We start from the raw sequence: 21,173 nt of genomic DNA, 5'->3' as shown, positions 1-21,173 counted from the left end.
GGCGGGCTGGGCTCATACTGGAGACCGGCTCAGCACCCGTGACTTTCAAATGGGACACTGTACAACTGTTAAAGGTGTATGGTTAGCAGAACTCATTTTTTTCTCATGTAAACCCAATAAAATTTTCCTCAAATTTCTATACAATCAATGAGAGTAAATCCCAAGAAGACAGATGTAATATGTTTTGTTCAGAATATACAAACTAAAGCCGGGCGTGGTGGCACATGCCTTTAATCCCAGCACTCGGGAGGCAGAGGCAGGTGGATCGCTGTGAGTTCGAGGCCAGCCTGGTCTACAAAGGGAGTCCAGGACAGCCAAGGCTACACAGAGAAACCTTGTCTTGAAAAAACCCCAAATATATATATATATATATGTGTATACACACACACACACACACACACACACACACACACACACACAAACTAGACTATAGTATGGGTCTGAGTACCCTCTTGAAGGTACATGCAGCAGGTCAGCCAGTGTGTGTTCTGTCACCTCCTTACCTCCATCATGCCTCTGGGTGGCTCTGCCCAGACGAGTTCCACACTGAAGCTGTCCACCTAGTCTTGTTTATCTTTGCATAACACCCGTTGTCCAACGCGCTCCTGGCCATGATCAAGGTACAAGATGCTGCCCCAAGGAGAGCGAGCTGGGAGCTCCATGGTCTCCTCGTCCTGGTGAGGGCCAGAGCATCAGAGAGAGAGGGGTACTGTCTGGTGTCTAGCGTAGGCTCAGACCCAGGTGTGAACTAGACTGGTTTGTGGGGGGCTGGTCATTCTCCTGGGCCTACAGCCCCCGCTTATCTTTGCCGTGGGAAGACTGCTGTCTCCATTTGCCACCCCCCATTCCAATTCCAAAGCCCCAGGACCACACTGTAAACCCACGATTAGTGCAGCCAGTCAGCAACCTGTGCGCTCTGCTCTCCTTCTCCCTGAGTCCCATTCCCAAGTTTTGGGGTGGGCATGCCCGGTTTTGGGGAGAGGGGCTGCTGCTGTGCTGCCCAGGAAGCAACACATACAGGCTGTTCAGTGTCCAGGAGAAAGCAGATAAGCAGCAGGCTGAAGCAGGGGTAGGAGGCCTTGGCAGAGAGGGCCTTGCATGGCGGCGACCTCTCAGCAAAGCCTGGCATGAGAGAAAGGGTAGGTAACAGTGTCTGGGGCAGCGCGCTCAGACCCAACCAGTGCAAATGACCTGGGGCAGCAGTGGCCCAAGGAGTGGCCAGAAAAGAGCAGGAAGTGTGATCAGTGGGGAACCAGGTCATGGGGACACTGCTCTTAGAGCCGGAAAACACCTGGGCCACAGCAGAGTGCAGGACGCAGTGCGTGACGTTCGAGTGTTGCTTGCTCTATGGCTGGGAGGCATCCCTGGTCCTGACTCTAATATTAGGAACTAATTCTCCTCACGTCTCGGGTGTGAAAACCAAAACCATCCCCTGAGGACAGACACTCCTCCTGAGAGCCAGCTCAGCACAGGTGAACGTACCCTGTGGCTAAGGGGCTTTATGCCTGCAAGATGGAAGGACACAGTGTGCACTGAGCGTTGACTGGGACAGCTGGAAAAGATAGGGCATTTGATAAGACAAGAGGGCCAGGCAGGACTCTTCGTCCTTGAGTTGGGACAGGAGCAAGGGGAGGGCAGGGCGCACTAACACCTTGGACAGCTCCCTGAGGGGAGTTTGCCAGGCAGGCTGCTGTTGCGGCGCTTTTTCCAGGATTTCCCCAGGGCATCAAGAAACAGTTGAGAACTGCAAATTCTCTCTCTCTCTCTCTCTCTCTCTCTCTCTCTCTCTCTCTCTCTCTCTCTCTCTCTGTCTCTCTGTCTCTCTCTCTCTCTCTCACTCTCTCTCTCTCTTTCTCACTAGACCTTTTGTTTGTTTTTTGAGACAGGGTTTCTCTGTGTAGCCCTTGGTGTCCAGGAACTCTGGCCTTGAACTCGGAAATCTGCCTGTCTCTGCCTCCTGAGTGCTGGAATTAAACGTGTCCATCACCATGCCTGACGGGATAGTTTTTAAAGATATGTGTTAAAATGTGCGTTTCCTTTCAAGTAGGGATGTCTCAGAATGAGCCTTTTGCTCAGGTGGGAACACTGGGTTTTATTGGACAGAGACCACCAGTCTATAAGGTGGAGAGGTGAGGTCTGTTTCTTTTTTTAATTACATTTTTATTTTATGTGTATGAGTGGTTTTCCTGTATATATGTCTGGTGCCTGAAGATGCCAAAAGATGGCATTGGCTTCCCTGAAACTAGAATTATAGATGGTTGTGAGCTGCCAGGTGGTTGCTGGGAACCAAACCAGGCTCTTCTGGTCTCCTGGAAGAGCAGTTACTGTTCTTAACCACTGAGCAATTTCTCCAGCCCCATGGTCTGTGCTTTTAAGCTGTGGCACTAGCTCTTCACGGCCAGGATCCCAGGGGCTGCTGAGGACGCCAGACTAAACTGCTGTCCTGAGGTGTTTTTGCATGGCCATGGGGCTTGGCTCTGCTACTACCAGGCCTTTCCTAGCATGGAGAGAGATAGGGAGACAAAAGAAACCACTGGCTCACTCAGCAGATCTCAAGGGTGAGAAAGGCTGGGCTAGGAGGCTGCCTGGACCCTCCTGGACTCTCACACGATGCCCGGAATCCTCACTGCTGAGTGCTGGCCCCTTTGGGGAAAGTCTTAGGGTTACGTCAACCTCACTTCACATGTTCCAAGTCACCCACTTTCTCTCATTTCTGAGCAAGGGCTCAGGGTTAAAGTTGATAAGAGAGGGGACACCAAACAAACAAAGTGTAAACCAAACTGCTGTAAACACAAAGGGGTGTGTGCGTGCGCGCGTGCGCTCTTCGTCCCCACAGACACGCTTGTTTTTAACTTGTTTTGCCCAACAGGAGGCCATCCAAAGGCCCTCACAGATCGTGATGGCAGAGGTGGGGTTTGAACCCAGGCATGACCTCCCTCCATGCCTCACTGAGCCCGACCAAGGAGACATGACCTGGTTGGGTCAAGACTAGATGTCATATCGTCCACTTCTTATAGTAAGAAGGAATTTAAAATTTTTATTATTATTAATTTATTTATTCATTTTACATCCTGGTCATAGCTTCCTCCCTCCCTCCCTCCTCTATTCCTTGGAAAAATTACATTTATTTATTTGTTGTGTATATGTGTGTGCATGCACATGCATGCGGTCACTATGCGCACACGTAAGGGTCAGAGGACACCCCAGGGATGGAGTAGGTCTCTGCTCACCATCTGAGTTCTGGAGATCAACTCAGGTCAGGCTTAGCAGCAAGTGCCTTCACCCACCAAGCCGTGTTGTGATTTCTGTCATCACTTTACGCAGGTGTCACTGTTGAGATCGTCCTAGACCACCCTGTCTTTGCCACTGATGATCACTAGACCTAACCGGGGTTTGTGGGCAGTGGTTGCTGTGTGTTGAAGCTGTGTGGCATCTGTGGGCTCACAGCGTAGGGGAGAGCCATGAGATCCCGCACTCCAGCCACTCCACGGGAGGATTTTTCAGACGCAGTCTCTGAGGGCATTTCCCAGTTACTGCTATATCCTGCAAAATGTCAGTGACCTCATCATTTAAGGCTATTGGTCTGTGCTATTGACAACCTGTTATTAGTTTGGGTCCCCAGGGAATCTTAAAAGACCTAACCATAATGAAGTGAGCCGTTGTATTTGGAGAGAGTGGATGAAATTGGAGCCGTATGAGACATTATCCACAGAGGCAAACGGGGGTTGTCATCACTATCTGTGCTTTGTGATCATCAAAATGAATAGCCAGGCACGTTAAATCACTCTGCATTCGGGGGGTGTAGGGGGGTGGGATGAGAGAGAGGAGCAAGGAGAGCTGGAGGGATGTTCTGTTTGTCCCTAGTCTTCTTGTTCCACCCACACACTCCACAAGATTGACAGCCAACATCTCGGAAACACGAGAGAAGCGTGTGTAGACCCTGGGAGGTAGCAACGGCCATTTCCCCACTGCAGACAGTGGGGCCCTGCTTGCTGGGCAAAGATGGTACCTGCGAGGCCCAAGGGCAGATGAGGACTGCTGTCTGATGCCAGCCCCCATTGCTCCTGCGAGACTCGCAGTGTCTTGTCTGTCTGTGTGCCTTGTTGCACGGCCCATGGCCATTGTGGTAAGATCTGATCTGCAGGCATGTTTTTTTTGCAGAGTGTGAGGATGGGGAGATTCCCTTGCAGAGGACCAAGGTTATTTCTCTGGGCTCCTGAGGACTCTCCTGGCCACACCTTTAGTCTACCCTCAGGGTCACTGAGGCCGAAACTGTGTCCATGTATGGTGGGGCACAGAGGTTTCCCTCTCACCTGGCTTTGTAGAGCTAAAATGACCCTGGCCGATTTCTTCCAGTTTTGTAGTCTTTAGAGCCCCTGTCAGGGCAAAGTACAAGTGCTACCCAGCTCCCCTGTCCCACACGCCTGCTCCACTGCCTTCTTTTAGGTCACATGCTTCTTGCTACGTCATCAGATGCTTATTAATTAAAAATTAAAAAATTATTTATTTCACGCATATAGGTGTTTTGTGGGCATGTGAATCTGTGTGTTGCATATGTGCCTGTGCTGTCAGATCTCCTAGCGCTGGAGTTACAGATGGTTTTGAGCTGCCGTATAGGTTTTGGAATCCAAGCCTGGATCCTCCGGGAGATGGATGGTGCTCCTAACTGCCGAGCTGTCTCGCCAACCCTGCTTGCTGCTTTTTTGAAGTTGGTTCTGCTATTTGTCTCATTCTTAGTTGTTGTCAGTGAGCACGGTTTGTTTTGACCACTATGGAATCCTGGGTGACAATGAGTCCTTTCTCTGGGCGTACTGAAGGCCCTGGGTGTCATGAGTGATGCCAGGCTGAGACTACAGCTAGGGTGAAGCCGTCCCTAGGACTTGCTTGCCGTCACACCTTCGGTTTTCATCCCAGAGGCCTTCCTTCCTCCGCGGTGGGCTTGTGGTTGGCAGCCTGGGTGCTCAAGGCTGTTTCTTCTCTCAGCACGTTGGCTGATGCCGCGGTGACAGATGGAAGCCACTGACTCAAGGAGAAGCAGGGAGCTCCAGGGCCACACTGCCTTCCAAGTTGGAAGAAATCACAGCCGCCCACGAGCCCAGGTACTCTGTGCGGAAGACGTGGGCTGGCCAAGTGTGAACCGACTCTGCTGGGGGCAGTGACGCTCACTGGGGCGTGGCGGGAGCTGGCAGCACTTGTGTTCCTGCGGGGGCTCTTGCCTGGCCAGGAGACACCAGCTGAGTTCTTCTCGGCAGGGCTGTTGTTGCTAAGTTGGCACCCTGGATTTTCCTATGCTGAGATCTTGTCTTCCTTGCATTGGTCCCTTGCCTTTCAGGAGGGCATTCGGTCTGACACGCAGAGGCTCTTGTCTTTGCATGCTTCAAAACCGCAGCTAAGGGGCATCCCTACGTCGTGGTTGGCCATCTGTCGCACGAGGACTCCAGAGGGACGGTGGAGGTCTTCCAGCGCCAGCACCATCTGAATCCCTGCCTTGTGGCGTGGCACTTGGTGCTCACACCATGGCTGCTCCCACCCCAAGTGTCGAGCCCTAATTCCAAGCAGGAAAAGGGCACAGATCTGTGGATAAAATGCAAAGCTCACATGTTAGGGTGGTGGGTATAGTCTTTAGACATGTCTCTTGCTCCTGCCTGCCCTCATAGAGGTGAGGGGCTCACCAGAGCCATTCAAACCATTCTGCCTGAGGCAAATGGTCACAGAGCCAAGGCTGCTACACCTCATCACCAGCACCCCACCTGTTACTTCCTTTCTTTTATTTCTTATTTCCTGGGGCTGGCTAAAAAGTGACAAGTCTGCAAGGCACCAAGATGAAGGCACAGGTAGTTTTTCCTCCCTTGACCTCTCTCTCTTTTGATGGTTCTAGATATCCAGGGTGCCTGGCCTTGCTGCCATCACACTTCTCTGCCTACTGGCGGTGCCTGTCACTGGGTACCGGATTTGGAGCTTCTTAATCCAGAGCACTGTCATCTCCACACCCCCACTTAATGATTTCAACAGCGACCCCTTTTTCAGACAAGGCCACATTTGCGGCCCTTGAGGGACAGTTATTTATATCTATAGTCTAAGGTACCACTCAGGCTCCCAAGGAGCAGCCGGGCTGCTTCGTGTGGGTCAGGCAGCCCAGTCCTGCCCCTCAGGAAGCAGATCCAAGCTACCAGGATTACTGTATCTGCTAAAGAGGTTGGGTGTCCACACTTAAACTGAGAGCCTAAGGGCCCTGAATGTGGCAGCAGGCAGATTTCTAAGCAGTCTCCGCAGCCAGCACATACCTGCGCCTGGCGGATAGGCCTGCAAGTGCTGTTTTCGGTCCTCGCTGCCCACTCCACGTTTGACTGCTACTCCGTCACACTGCTCTTTTTCTCTGTAAGCCACTGATGAAATAATTTGCTCTGAAGGCTCTCTTGGCCCCATGTCAAAGCGCACAGACCCACTTAATAAGACCAGAGGCAACAAACCATACCCTTGGCCACCGTGCAGCCGTAAGCCACTCTCTCTTCTGGTCCAGGCCTATAAGAAGTGCCTTGCTCTCACACACCCAGCCCTGCTGTAGCTATTTTCGGGTGCCTCAGGGTAGAGGGGTCCCCTGGAAGGGACTGCAGCCATCAGCATCTGGGGTCTGCTTGTCCCTGTTCTTGGGCCTGTGGAAACAAATGGCCGTAAATGAATGCCTGGAGTGCAGAAGCCCAAAGTAGGTTTCCCTGAACTAGAACCCAGGTGTCTGGAAGCCCCGCCGCCGGCAGAGGTGCCAGGCTGGTCTCTCCCTGCTCCTTGCTTTCCTGAGGAGCCCTCCACCATCCCAGCATCCCTACCTTGTGCCTCTGTTGCTGCAGGGACTGCTTGGATATCACATAGATTTTGTACCACCTGTCGCTGCATTCAGGCCCCAGCCCACTCCCTGGTGAAACAGATTTACCTCCTCAATCTGCCGGACTTAATCATATACACCAAGTCCTCTGGCTGCACCCAGCCACACACAACTTCCCAGAGTCCAGTACTTAGCCAAACCCAGCCTGGCACACATGTTTGTGTGTTCCATATTTGTCTGTTAACCACTTTTCCTTCCAAACTATGTCATGATAGGAACCTATATATTGATGATTTCTTGAAATCTTTTTTTTTCGGGGGGGTTTCAAGATGGTCTCTCTGTGTAGCCTTGGCTGTCCTGGACTTGCTTTGTAGACCAGGCTGGCCTCAAACTCACAGCGATCTGCCTGCCTCTGCCTCCTGAGTGCTGGGATTAAAAGTGTGCGCCACCACTGCCCGGCGATTTCTTGAAGTCTTATATCACCTGGCATCCTTAGTCTCCATTCTGGCTGCTAATCATTGGTTAGATCTTAGTGACTCTTTTGTAGCCATCAACCCCAGTCCTCACCACCGTATGTGGTCCCTAGCGTGACAATGAATGGCATATTTATCCTAAAATTTCTGCCATAATTTTTCTCTGAGTGCAGCTTGAAGAGGTGTGCATGGAAACTAATTCAAATCACACCTCAACCCCAGAGTCACCCTTGCCTGCCATCGGCTTCTAGACCGAGTCATCCTCTTGTGTAAAGGGTCTCACACCCAACCGGGCGTTGGTGACTCATATCTTTAATCCCAGCACTCGAGAGGCAGAGGCAGGTGGATCGCTGTGAGTTCGAGGCCAGCCTGGTCTACAAAGTGAGTCCAGGACAGCCAAGGCTGCTAAGAGAAGAAACAGGCCATCTGGGGCACTGAGCGAGGGACAACTTCTCAGCTCTGTCAAGTCAAACATGAGCTCAGTGACAAGACTTGCAGTCTTTAGAACTATGCGGCTGTTCGCGGGACTTGAGCCTGCAGGGCCAACAAGATGGCTCAGGGGGTGAAGGTACTTGCATTCAAGCCTAGAACTTGAGTTTGATCCCCAGAAGCCCCATGGTGGAAGGATAGAACTTACTCCTAAAAATTTTTCGTCTTCCACACATGTGCTGGGACATGTGCATATATGTGCGCACACATACAATAATGTAAATTTTAAAAAAAATATGAGAGTGAGCCTGAGCCAGGTGTGGTAGCACATTCCTTCAAACTCAGCATTTGGGAGGCAGAGGCAGGTGGATCTCTGTGAGTTCAAGGACAACCTGGTCTACAAAGTGAGTTCCAGGACAGCCAGGGGTGCTGGCTATCTCAAAAAACAAACAAATCCCCTCAAATTCAAAACTTGAGCCTGCGCTAGGCCACAGGCAAGCCCCAACTGCAGCTCACCATGAAGATCGTGTTTTCCTCTCAGAACACAGCTGGTAGACTCTAGAAGAGCGATGCCTGTACTTTATGCATGCTCACATAAAGCCGTAACTCTGAATCTCCTGAGAGCAGGAAGGGCTATGATACTGAACATCGTAAAATGCTCAGAAACCAAATGATACAAAAAGTGTTAGGTTCAGCCTAGTCTGTATTTAACTTTGTTGTTTACATTAATACATTGAAAAACAACTAAAGTTAAAGTGAACTATATTACCTAAGGTCCTAGGGAAAGCACACAGTCATTAAATAAATTGGAAAGAAGGAGACAATTGAAATAGAAATTAAAATGAGAAAAACAGAGGGGCCTGCTAGAGCTGTGAGGCTTTTCTGCCCTGGCGGTCTGTAGAGCTGGGCAGCTGCTGTGTTTGCTTTAGTCACTTCTGTGGTGGCTCTGAGTGTCCCTCCCGCTCCTGAGCAGAGCTACCTCTCTGTGCAGCCAGGTCTCAGTGTTAAGCTGGCCTCCAACCTCATTCATCAAAGTCCCTCTGCCTTCCAGCTGCTGTTTCCCAGGGGCTTAAAAAAAGCCCTACCTAAGCCTCATTTCCTCATGTCTAGCTCCCCCCTGCTGCCCCAACCCTTCAGGGACACCATCATCCCCTCTCCCTACAACAGAGAGCCTACTTTGGTCACCTATCACCCTTCACAGTCCCTGAGCCCCAGCCATAGTCACCCCAGCGACTTACCCATGTGTGAGACTGGACAGTCTCCCTGCCCCCGCTCTACCCGGAACACATGGCTTGTAGCCCCTTTGCTGAGGATCAAGCCCCTTCCCCAACCTCCCATTGTACCCCCCTCCCCATACCAACCTCTCGAGGTTTTAAGAACACCCTCCTCTGGCCTACCATGTCCTGATCTCTTCTCAGAATGCCTTGTCCCACTCTACTCTGCTTGTCCCTGTGCTGACCTGAGGTGGGAAACTGCCACCCACAGCTGGCACCCACAGCTGGCACCCACAGCTGCCACCCACTGCTGGCACCCACAGCTGGCACCCACAGCTGGCACCCACAGCTGGCACCCACAGCTGGCACCCACAGCTGGCACCCACAGCTGCCACCCACTGCTGGCACCCACTGCTGGCACCCACAGCTGGCACCCACAGCTGGCACCCACTGCTGGCACCCACAGCTGGCACCCACAGCTGGCACCCACTGCTGGCACCCACTGCTGCCACCCACAGCTGGCACCCACAGCTGGCACCCACAGCTGGCACCCACTGCTGGCACCCACTGCTGGCACCCACTGCTGCCACCCACTGCTGGCACCCACAGCTGGCACCCACAGCTGGCACCCACTGCTGGCACCCACTGCTGCCACCCACAGCTGGCACCCACAGCTGGCACCCACAGCTGGCACCCACAGCTGGCACCCACAGCTGGCACCCACAGCTGCCACCCACAGCTGGCACCCACTGCTGGCACCCACTGCTGGCACCCACAGCTGGCACCCACAGCTGGCACCCACAGCTGCCACCCACAGCTGGCACCCACTGCTGGCACCCACAGCTGGCACCCACTGCTGCCACCCACAGCTGGCACCCACAGCTGGCACCCACAGCTGGCACCCACAGCTGGCACCCACTGCTGGCACCCACAGCTGCCACCCACTGCTGGCACCCACAGCTGGCACCCACAGCTGCCACCCACAGCTGGCACCCACAGCTGCCACCCACAGCTGCCACCCACAGCTGGCGCCCACAGCTGGCGCTCATAGGCTACCACAGTCTGCACCACAGCTGGTTCCCTGCCCCTGAGTCTCCTGAGGACAGCATGTGCCTGCCCATGGTTATGGGATGGCTCTCCTCACAGACTCTTCATGAGATTTTTTTTTTTTCCGAAACAGGGTTTCTCTGTGTAGCCTTGGCTGTCCTGGACTTGCATTGTAGACTAGGCTGGCCTTGAACTCACTGAGATCCGCCTGCCTTTGCTTCCTGAGTGCTGGGATTAAAGGCGTGTGCCACCACCACCCAGACCAAGTAAAGTTTTAAAAGAATCTCCAGTGGCAGGAATGTGAGGAGGGCAAATGTGAACTTAATCCATACCTTGTGTTCACCATGGCCACAGTCTAACAGAAATAACGTGGGGCACTGAACTGTGGGTATTGATTTCCCTCTGTGATGGGACCCTTGGGTAAGTCTGGGTGTGCCCTCAGGGTCTCCCTGCTGATGTGAGGGAAACATGGTAGTCATCCCCCACGAGTGTCCGCCAAAAAGCTGACCTCTTACGGCTATCTTCTTCTAGTGTAGTCTAGACTGGGAGCAAAGATGCTGTGTTTTGGTTGATGCTCCGCCTGTTGGGATGAAACGCTGCTGATATTTAGTTCTCCACTGAGGACATTTGTGCCTGGGTGGCTGCTTGGGCTCGTTATACAGTGGCGTTGAGACTTGAGCGGACCCATCTTTTCTGCAGGGCCCCCCGGGTCCCTGGAAGGTGACCCCGGATTGAGAGTGGGAGTCCTGATCTTAGACTGCTCGGCCGTCATACTCACAGGATGTTGGTTTCTGTTTGTCCTCTAGGAGAGACGTAAGAGATGTTTTAAAGCTGGGCTAAAGAAAGTGGATTTCCATGGTTCATACAGTCACGTGACGTCCAGGATGGCGCACAAGCTGCAGCATCTATCAGCTAGGGAGGTTTCAGACTGGAAACTAGAAAGCGTGCCATTCGGGGACTGCTATGCTTTAGGGAAGCATGTCTCTAGTCTCTACCTCCTACACGGGTGTGTGTGTGTGTGTGCGCGCGCATGCAGGTAACTACAGGGCAGCTAAGCCCCCTGGGATGGAAACCCTGGGTCACCCTATGTGAGGAACAGTCCACACATCAGAGTCTCCTGCCCCTAGATACCAGCAGATCTGGGTCAGGTCCAAGTGACAACGTGCGGTACAGGCTGTGGCTGGGCGGCAAACACCACAGACCGGCTCAAGCAACAGGCTCTGAAGTCAAGAAGACAGCGGGTTTCATCTCTCAGGGTTCCGGGGAAAGCATCTCCACTCCTTCCACCTGCTGGAAGTCCCAGGTGTCCCCGGCGTGTGCCCCCAGCTCTACTTGTACCTTGTACACAGATGACTTTCTCCTTAAGTTCACTTTTGCCCTCACTCTGCCCCCAGCACTTTCCGGCCACTGAAGATTTTTTTCCCCTCACTAATGTATTTATTTAATCACTTTACAGCCTGACAGTAGACATCGAACTCCCTAGTTCTGAGGACACCAGCCATGCTAGACTTGGGGACCAGCTTCACCCTGTGTGACTTCGGGGTTTTTTGTTGTTGTTGTTGTTTTGTTTTGTTTTGTTTTTTTGAGACAGGGTTTCTCTGTGTAGCCTTGGCTGTCCTGGACTCACTTTGTAGACCAGGCTGGCCTTGAACTCACAGTGATCTGCCTGCCTCTGCCTCCCGAGTGCTGCGATTAAAGCGAGCGCCACACAACCCTGTGTGACTTCATTTTACTGTAATGACATCTGTTTCCAAATTGGGCCTCATTCATGACCCTTGAAATCAGGACTTGAACATATTGACTCTAAACACATTCGGAAGATGCAGTTCAGCCCACAACAGTGTGTGTTGTCTGCTCACTGGAGCTGGGGGTCCTGGGAACCAGGAAGGAATGAGGCAGCAGCACCCCATAACCCCCCTACCCTGAACCCACATGCCCCTCCACTGTGTCTGGAGCCTGGAGAGGAAATCCCACAGCTGCTGCCCAAAAGTCCCACGGCCCTGCTCAGCTCAGCATGGATTTTTGCAGGACTCAGAGTATAGGCAGCCCTGTATGCTGTTAACATGGCAAGCCTGGCCTCATGACTTTTCCATCACAGGGAGGTCATCTCCGTGTCCTTCCAGGCTCGCCTACGTTTCCTGGTGAGATCAAGCAATTCCATCTCTTTACAAGAAATCTTTGTGAAATAGAATCTGAGCGGATGCAGGAAGATGAGAGGCCAGGATCCCGGCGGGGAGGTGCCAGAGTGATCTTCTTTAAAGGAAAAAAAAATCCAATTTGGAGTTTTCAATCATTGTACCAGGTACAGATTCCAGCCCAGAGAACTGTGAGGGAGCTGAGGCCCAGGTAGGTAGCTCTGACTTCAGGCCCCGCTCCCAGGCTGGTTTTGGGGTTTGCTTTGCTCATGCTGATGCCCCCCCCTCCACTGGTAGCCCCTGACCAGTATGCCTTGACACCTCACAGCCTCAGAGGTGAGTCGAGGTGTGACTCTCCCTAGAAACAATGCTCCCATCCCACATCTTCTGTGAACTGCAAGGAACAGGCGTGCCCTTTAGGACTGATGAAGGAACAGGTGTGCCCTTAAGGACTGATGAAGGAACAGGCGTGCCCTTAAGGACTGATGAAGGAACAGGCGTGCCCTTTAGGACTGATGAAGGAACAGGCGTGCCCTTAAGGACTGATGAAGGAACAGGTGTGCCCTTAAGGACTGATGAAGGAACAGGCGTGCCCTTTAGGACTGATGAAGGAACAGGTGTGCCCTTAAGGATTGATGAAGGAACAGGCGTGCCCTTAAGGACTGATGAAGGAACAGGTGTGCCCTTAAGGACTGATGAAGGAACAGGCGTGCCCTTAAGGACTGATGAAGGAACAGGCGTGCCCTTAAGGACTGATGAAGGAACAGGTGTGCCCTTTAGGACTGATGAAGGAACAGGTGTGCCCTTTAGGACTGATGAAGGAACAGGCGTGCCCTTAAGGACTGATGAAGGAACAGGTGTGCCCTTTAGGACTGATGAAGGAACAGGTGTGCCCTTAAGGACTGATGAAGGAACAGGTGTGCCCTTTAGGACTGATGAAGGAACAGGTGTGCCCTTTAGGACTGATGAAGGAACAGGCGTGCCCTTAAGGACTGATGAAGGAACAGGTGTGCCCTTAAGGACTGATGAAGAACAGGTACCACCTTGCACTCCCCTCCTGTTACCTAGGAGACAAAGGCCTGCCTGGTCTTGCCCACGAAATAATTTATAGGTTAGGTTAGCTACGATGGGAAGACTGATGCTGACTGGGGGTAACATTTCATGGGCCGGGGTCCTGGACTGAACAAAAAGAAGGTGAGCCAGGCGTCAGCAATCTCACCTCGCTGCTCCCTGACTGTGCATGCAGAGTGACCACCTGCCTCATCCTCCTGCCACCTTGATCTGTCCTTCCTTCCTTACATCACTTTTGTTGGGTATTTTGTCCCAGCAATGAGAAAAATAATATACAAGACTTCTCTGAGGAAGGTAAGATGTGAGGTGTATCCTGTGGTGGGGGCCGGGGCTGGACCAGCAGAGCCACCAAGACAGTGGAGGTGCCTGAGCAGGAGCCTAGCCTGGGTCCCCTCCCCCACCTCCACTGAGCAGCTTGAAGGAGGTCTTGTCTGGGCTGTTTTGTAACTGTGTTTCCTCACCCGTTCTCCAAGGGTTGTGGAGGTCATGCCAGGGGGCTGTGTGAGTACAGACAGATCTCCAGGGACAGGAGTCGGCTTGCTCAGCCACCAGCAGAGAGACAGCATGCTGTCGGCCATGGACGGCAGAGCGAAAGAACCAGTTCTTCAGGATTCAAAATACTGTAATGAGAGAGCATACCATAGGTGGCTACTTAGCCACGAGGATGTGACAAAGAATCAAGCTGGTAGTCTGAGGGTCTCGGAGAATGAAAACAAAGCAGGGATGTTAGCAGGAGGAAGAGTCACTGCTCTGCCAGAGGATGCAGCACCCGCGGCCAGTGGCTCCCAACCACCTGTAGCTCCAGGTTCAGAGGATCTGATGCCCTCTTCTGGCCTCCAGGAGTAACTGCACGCACACGGTACACATCCACACAGGCAGACACACATATACATAGCTACAAATAAAACAAAATACAAAAATATTTTTAAAAGATAAAAAGAAATATTTAGAGGTAATTACAGAAGAACGAGCTGAAAGGCAGAAAGAAATATAATCTCACAGTTAACAGAATGAAATGTCTCCTGAAGGCTGAACATGACCACAATAAATTCCAGATGGGAGAGACAGACAGACAGACAGACAGAGGGACAGACGGACGGACAGACAGATGGACGGACAGACAGACGGATGGGCAGACAGACAGACAGACAGACAGACAGACAGATGCCACAGAGACAGAGTTGATATGAATGACAGGGAGTACCTATAGAAGGAAAAAGGTCTCCTGTCTTGGAATTCAATCCCGGAACTGGGTGAAGGGAGAAGCTTGGTAGGTATTCTATATCCAGCAAAGTTATCTGCCAGGGAGGAAAAAACAAGTTTCCCAGCTGTCTTATAGCTTAGAAAATTCTCTTTCCACACAATGCTTCTGAAATATGATTTGGTAATATTCTTCAGTCAAATAAAAAGCAAGTTCCTTGCCGCGCATGGTGGTACACGTCTTTAATCCCAGCACTCTGGGAGGCAGAGGCAGGTGGCTCGCTGTGAGTTCGAGGCCAGCCTGGTCTATAAAGTGAGTCCAGGGCAGCCAACAACAAAAGCAAGTCCCAGATCTAAAGAGACATGGAATTCACAAAATCAGAGAGCCTTACCCAGGCTGAGCGTAAGAAAGGTTCCAGGGATGGCAGCTGAGGGCTGCCTGTGATTGTACCACACGCCCCTGCTGCACTGAGAAAGGCTGGTGCCTGCCCCGCCATCAACTTGTTAAAGCCAGCTACCTGCAGCCATGTTGCCTGAGTGTGCTCACTGACACCGTGACCTGGGGGTGCTATAGAGAATGAGGAAGTGGACATGGCTGCAGAGCGACAAACACCGTCACTACCACACTTGCATGCCCATGCCAGAGCAAGACTGCTGGTCAGGACAAAGCAACCAAAGTGTGTGTGGTTTTGGGAATTTAGAACACTGGCAATAGAAATCAGTATTGCCTTGATAAAAATTCTTCCTTACGTGGCCTGAGATTGGTTAATGAAGGAATTATATTTTGAGATTTTTTTGGGGGGCGTTGTTTTGTTTTGTTTGAGGTTTTTTGAGACAAGGTTTCACTGTATAACATCCCCGGCTGTCCTGGACTCCCTTTGTACACCAGGCTGGCCTAGAACTCACAAGGATCCACCTGCCTCTGCCTCCCAAGTGCGAGGGTTACAGGCATGCACCTCCACACATGGCCGTGGAATTACATTTTGATCCAGGTGAGTTCTAGAGCGAGTTCTGTTCGTTCATGTGATTTCACAGGATAAATACTGATCTTGTCTTAAAATCTGATGGAATCTTGCCTGTGTTTGCAAAGCACGGCAGGGCTGTTGCGGACAACCTTGGGGAACACCGTGGCACCAGGGGCAAGACGCCTGTATGCTCCTCACCTTACACACTGGACATCAAGGGACATGGCTAAAGTTGACGTTCCCAGAAATGAGCCTTCAGTGTTTCTCTTAAAGCCACAAGGGCAACCACCAGCATCACTAAAAATACAACAGAGCTGAGGAAAATCGGGGGAAGGCGGTGTAGGGGATGTAGGCGGAGGTGGAGACAGATTCCACTCATTTCTCACACGGAGGAGCCCTGGGACTCGTCCCTGGATCACAAAGCCATCGTTATGGCTGCCACGGCTACAATGCCCATACACTGGCTGCCGTATGGAAAGGATGCAGCAGGCCACCAAGAGCCGCATCCTTTGAAGAACAGAGTTTATAGGCAAGTGAGCACAGTGATGTATTCTGCATCGATTGGCTAGTTCATCAATTGTGTATTTTGCTTTTACAAAGGAAACCCCTGAACAGCCCCCAGCACCCCCTCCAGGCAGCAGGGTCTGGGGATACGTGCTCTGAGTCAGAGCATCAGGGCTGCTCTCCTGCCACCTTGGAAGCTCCTGTGTGTCTTTCCTGGGGGCAGGTGGGGGGTTAGCTTTCAGAATGAAAGGGTGAAAGGGGCAAGGTATAATGTGTGTCTAAAAACAGTAGGATTCTGCCAGGATTGGTGGTGGAGCAGGAGGGGGCCATCCAGGGCTACATAGTAAGTTCCAGACCAACCTGCGTTACAGGAGAGACCATGTCTAAAGCATGATTTTTAAATACGATGCAATATTGAGATAAAAATAAGCACGTGGATTCAGTGACGTGTCTCCTAACTTTTTTATTTTGTATTTGATGCATACCCTTCAGCAGTACCCAAACGTCATCTCCTCCGTCTTTGAACAATTAAAATGGGGTATTACTGAGTAGAGAAACCCTCTGGGTGTACACGCAGGCAGAGCACTGCATACATAATAAATAAACCTTAAAAAAAGAAAAATTACAGAAACAAAGCCAGGCATAGTGGTGCACTCCAGTAATCCCAGCACTTGGGAGGCAGAGGCAGGTGGATCACTGTGCGTTCGAGGCCAGCCTGGTCTACAAAGCGAGGTTCGAGTCTGGCCACTGCATCTTCTCCAGAACATTTAGGTCACTGTAATGAACAATCTTTTACGGTGGTGAACGGATAGTGGCACGTGGCTCGTAGCTGAGGACCTTCCCGTGTGGCTGGAGTTCTGTGGCAGAAGCATAGTGACTTACACTGGGCATCGTGGTGCCACATTGAGGTCACACTACCCTGGCTCGCACTCCCCTCGTTTGTCCTCTCACAACCTTGCCAGCCTTGTGTCTGCAGACACTGTAGCCAGTCCCTCCCAGGTCACCCCGGGCAGGAGCTACGCATGCTGGGAGCGACTCCAAGGACCTCCTGACCTGTCTTTTCTTGTCTTCTCTAGGCCTTGCAAAGCCCATTGGGCTGGTGGAGGGGCCAGGTGGCCTGGGCCAGGGAGGAGTGGCTGCCACTCTGCAGGATGACAGCCAAGAGGCCGAGAGCAAGTTCGAGGAGTTTGGGTACAATGCACAGCTCAGTGACCGCATCTCCCTGGATAGGAGCATCCCAGACTACAGGCCCAAGAGGTGAGCAGCCAGGCATCAGCATCCGAGGGCTGGAGGCAGGGTTAAGGCCCCCTTGGCTTATTTGTGCCTCTGTTTCCCTTGGTCCCTCTGTCTCAGTATCTTTTCTCTGTCTCCCTCAGTCTTCCTAACTCCCCCCCCCAATCTGTCTGTCTCTGTCTCTGTCTGTCTGTGTCTCTGTCTCTGTCTGTCTGTCTCTCTGTCTCTCTCTCTCTTCACCGCCATCTCTCTGGCCCATCTGCTGTGTGCTATGCCCAGCCACGGGATCAGTCCCCTTTCCCTTCGTCCCTTCGGACTCAGAGGCTGGCAGGCTGGAGGTGGCTGGGCTATCTATTTGAGCCCAGCTATAGCCGTGCACATGCACACGTGCGCACTAGACACTCTGGTGTCCATGAGCCCCTGAGCTAGAGGCCTTGGTTTCTGCTTAGCATGTTCTTCTCGCTGGGCTTTGCAGCTCTTGCTGGTATGTGAGTGCTGTTGCTGCTCAGTGAGCCTCAAGCGTCTGAGAGTGCTCACCCGTCCTTCAGAGTCTGCGGCCGTCTTATTCCTCCCACAAGCAAAGAAGCTGGTTGCTATGGCCTTGCTGTGTCTCTGAGAACTGGGTTCTTGTCCCTGCCTATTGTCTCATTCCAAAAGCGCACAAGGGGCCTGGCCAGAGCTGAGCTTGAACAAATATCTCAATAGGAGGGCCAGCCAGATCCAGCGACCGTGGCATCAAGACTTTGAGTTGTCAACAGCAAGCTGGCTGCTCTTTGGCTCCATCACAGACCACCAGGGCAGGAGGCCTAGATAGGAAAACTCTCAGCAGCTCCATGATGCCTGAGCTCAGGCTTGGCACCCTGCCAGAGTGCCTCCTCATGCCTGGTAAAAGTAGATTAGTGGTGGGTCTGTGTGCAGCTCCTCTGATGCCCAGGGCACCTAAGGACTAGAACTCTGTCAAGGAGCTTGCTGAGGGGAGCAGGGCCAGGAAGACGATGAAGCAAGAAGTTTGAGGAGGTGCCTTGCCAGAGCAGTGGGTGCAGTGACAGAGAGAAAAAAAGGAGTGGCTACCCCCACCCTTCACCGGGTTCCTCTGAGTCCCAGTCTTCAGGCTGCTTTGGAGAGCTTCATTTTCCACCCACAGCCTGCTCCATGTGGCGTGGGCCAAGATAGTAAGATGGCCAAGTCCCAGAGTCTCAGGTGACTGTGAAACCCAGAATCTGGAACAGTTCTCTGGGGCTGAGCTTGAACCAGCTCCCAGGATGGTGCCCGGGCTGCGGTGATCCTCTGAGTGGCAAAGTAGAGACTGCACCTCCAAGATTATTCTGGTAGCTGTGCTATTTTTTTTTTTTTTTTAAGTCCTAAAATAACCTGTATTTTTCATGCCTGATTCTTTTATTTTTGGGCATTTTTTTTTTTTGAAATTCAGAAGTTGAATTATTTACATCCTGAGACCGACCCAGGAAGCTAGCTGCTGCCTTCAAATTTGAGGGTGCACAAAGGTTTATGACCTGCTTTGACGCAGCCTGGCGGGCTCTTGTTACGGCCTTTCTCACAGTCCCCTGGTCTGGGCTGGGAGGGCGAGGAAGAGCTATGGAGTGTGGGTAGCATCCTGACCTAGACAGTCTACCTGTATCAGAACGTTGGCCACTCGTCTTGCCAAGGAGCAATGGGCTGTCCCTGACAGATGCTCCCCTTCTCAGTGAGTAAACCAAGGACAAGTGTGTTGGGAGGCTCATCCCTCAGCTGTTGGACCATCTCTTCAGATCTCCAGTTCCATGCTGTGTGACAGACAAGGCGTGTGTGCCAGGATGGGAGCCTAGAGAGGCTGAGCCAGGAACTAAGGCAGAACCAAGCAGGGCAGCTGAGCTTGCAGATGGATGGCAGTGCCCGTGTGCAGGCTTTGAGACGGTGCTGGGAGAGACTCCCATACCGCCCAGGGATTCAGCCCTTTCCTGTCCGCTTTAGCCCTCGTGTGACTGTACTACATGAAAGTCCCCGACCTAGAATCTTTGTAGAGGCCTCCAAATTCCTGACCCCCAGAACCATGGCAAAAAATGGCTATTGAATGGAGTCATAAGCTCAGAGGCTGCTGTGTGCAGTCGGTGGTAGGACCCCCTGGGGAGAACACCAAGGTGGACCCATGGGCTGTGGTGCCAGTGGTGTCTGAGCGTGGCCTACTTCCGGTGTTTAGTGACGGGCGTCTGTGGGTAGCTAAGTTGGGAAAACTGATGGGCCTGGCCGTCAGAAACTGGGCTGCAAGAGTGTATATGTGTGTGCATGCACACACGTGAATGTGTCTAGCAATCCACGGGCAGCCCCATCCACTCAAATGCATTTCCCTGCTTCCTGGTCAGAGTCACCCTTGGGCTCCCTTTGTCTGGAGGTGGACAGCTTTTCTAATTAAGCGGCAGCTTTGATTATGGCACTAAGCGCATCACATAGATGTCTATTACTAAGCCTGCCCCTGGGACGGCGAAAGGAGGCCGGTAAATCCAAATTAAACAGTGTCATCAAAACGAACAGCCCTCCTCAGAAGGCACAGCCATGATGTCCCTTGTCTCGTGTTTGCAGTCTCCATGCATTTTCATCGCCTGAGCGAGGAGCAGCTCGGCTGTCAGCTCCGATGAGTGCAGACTGAGTGCGTGGCAAACGGAAGGCTGAGCTGGCTCCTTGGATCCAAGCTGGCAGATAGGCCTGCACTGTCTGTTGGACAGACCCCCACGCCCACACCCGTGTGCTCTTGGTCCTTGTGAGGAAGGCGGGGAAACTGGGGTTCCCTGAAGCCGTGTCCTGTGTTCTGAGGCACCATGGCCTCTTCAGTTTTCTGGAGGGTCTCCTCACGTAGTCCAGGCTGCCTGAAATTCACACAATCCTTTTGCCCCAGCCTCCTGAGTACTGGGATGGCAGGTATGCACTGCCACTCTTGGTCCTTGATTTTATTAGGTGTGGAGCTGTGGGCAGCATCGCCTTGTCCTGGGTACACAGCTAGTCTTTACTGTCTCTCTCCTCCTAGGTCTACACTCCGGTGGGGCCACGCAGGACAGCTGGAAGGCCTTGCAGAGGCGCCAACCCAGCAGCTGTCTCTGGTGCTCCAGACCTACCCCGATACCATAGATTAGAGTTATGAAACCTAACCTGACAGTGAGAGCCACCATCTTTGCACCCTTAAATGAAGACCACTGGAGGTGGAGGGTCCACAGAGCACAGGGCTGGCCCGAAGGCTTCTCAGCAGGCAGAGCTGGATGCAGTATATTAGCTGAGGGATGCCTTCAACCTTAGGCCTGCAGTCTGGCCGTGCCCCTCTCCTGCCGTATGACCTCTGACCAGGGCCCACTGAGCACCCACAGGCCCTGGTAGAGGGTCCTGGGCTAAGGCGGCACAGCTGCTGGAAGTCAGCAGAGGACACCAAGAGCTGGTTCACTATGGTGGTGACGCTATGACCAGTCTGAGGTCCCTTCCTGAATCCCTTTGAGAGAAGGTAGTGTGAGCGTGCCCTGCATTTGTGCGTCTTGCTTCTGACATGCGGCTGAAGTGTATGTCTGTGTCTCCAAAGGGGAGTCTGTGCCACTTTCTTGGGCCTGCGAGAAGAGGGCTGCTGGGGGCAGAGTATGTGGGCTTGCCTTCAGCTTTCTGGTTCCTGTGGCCTTCAGTTTTTGCACGTGGAAATATGTCTGTGGAACGTGTGTGCCCATATCTCTAGGGACAGGCACTGTGCAGATGTGTGTGTCTCCACAGGCCTGCAACATGACAACTGGAGATTTCTTTGTGGGGCGTGTCTGAGACTCAAGGCAAAATGCTGTGTGTGCATGTGGCAATGTGCACATGCGTGGGAATGTGTGTACCTGTGTGTGCATGCTTATGTGTGGGTTTATTGCAAGGCAGTCTTGCCTCCAGCAACGTGGATGGATGAATAGATGAACTCAGCTGTGAAAGACAATTTAATACTGCAGCGACCCTCTAGTTTCTGGATCCTTACTGTCTCTTTCCTCTGACTAGTGGAAGTCTCCCTCCCCTGCTTTGCAGATGCCAGTAGGAAGACAGTAGCACAGGTGGCTGTCTCGTTGAGGGTTTTGAACTTG

At 52.4% G+C, this 21,173-nt stretch overlaps 1 protein-coding gene across 1 annotated transcript in view; it reads left to right on the top strand.

The window, feature by feature from the left end:
• Positions 1-21,173, top strand: part of Galnt9 (polypeptide N-acetylgalactosaminyltransferase 9) — a 68,600-nt gene that overhangs the window by 9,652 nt on the left and 37,775 nt on the right. Inside the window, exon 2 of the mRNA XM_051161751.1 lies at positions 16,935-17,115. Within this exon, the coding sequence (XP_051017708.1) occupies positions 16,935-17,115 (181 nt within the window). The remainder of the gene's footprint in view (positions 1-16,934; positions 17,116-21,173) is intronic.

Source organism: Acomys russatus, chromosome 19 (genome assembly GCF_903995435.1).
Source record: "Acomys russatus chromosome 19, mAcoRus1.1, whole genome shotgun sequence".
Lineage (NCBI taxonomy): Eukaryota > Metazoa > Chordata > Mammalia > Rodentia > Muridae > Acomys > Acomys russatus.
Note: the sequence above shows the minus strand (reverse complement) of the source record. Positions and strands in the feature narration are given on the sequence as shown.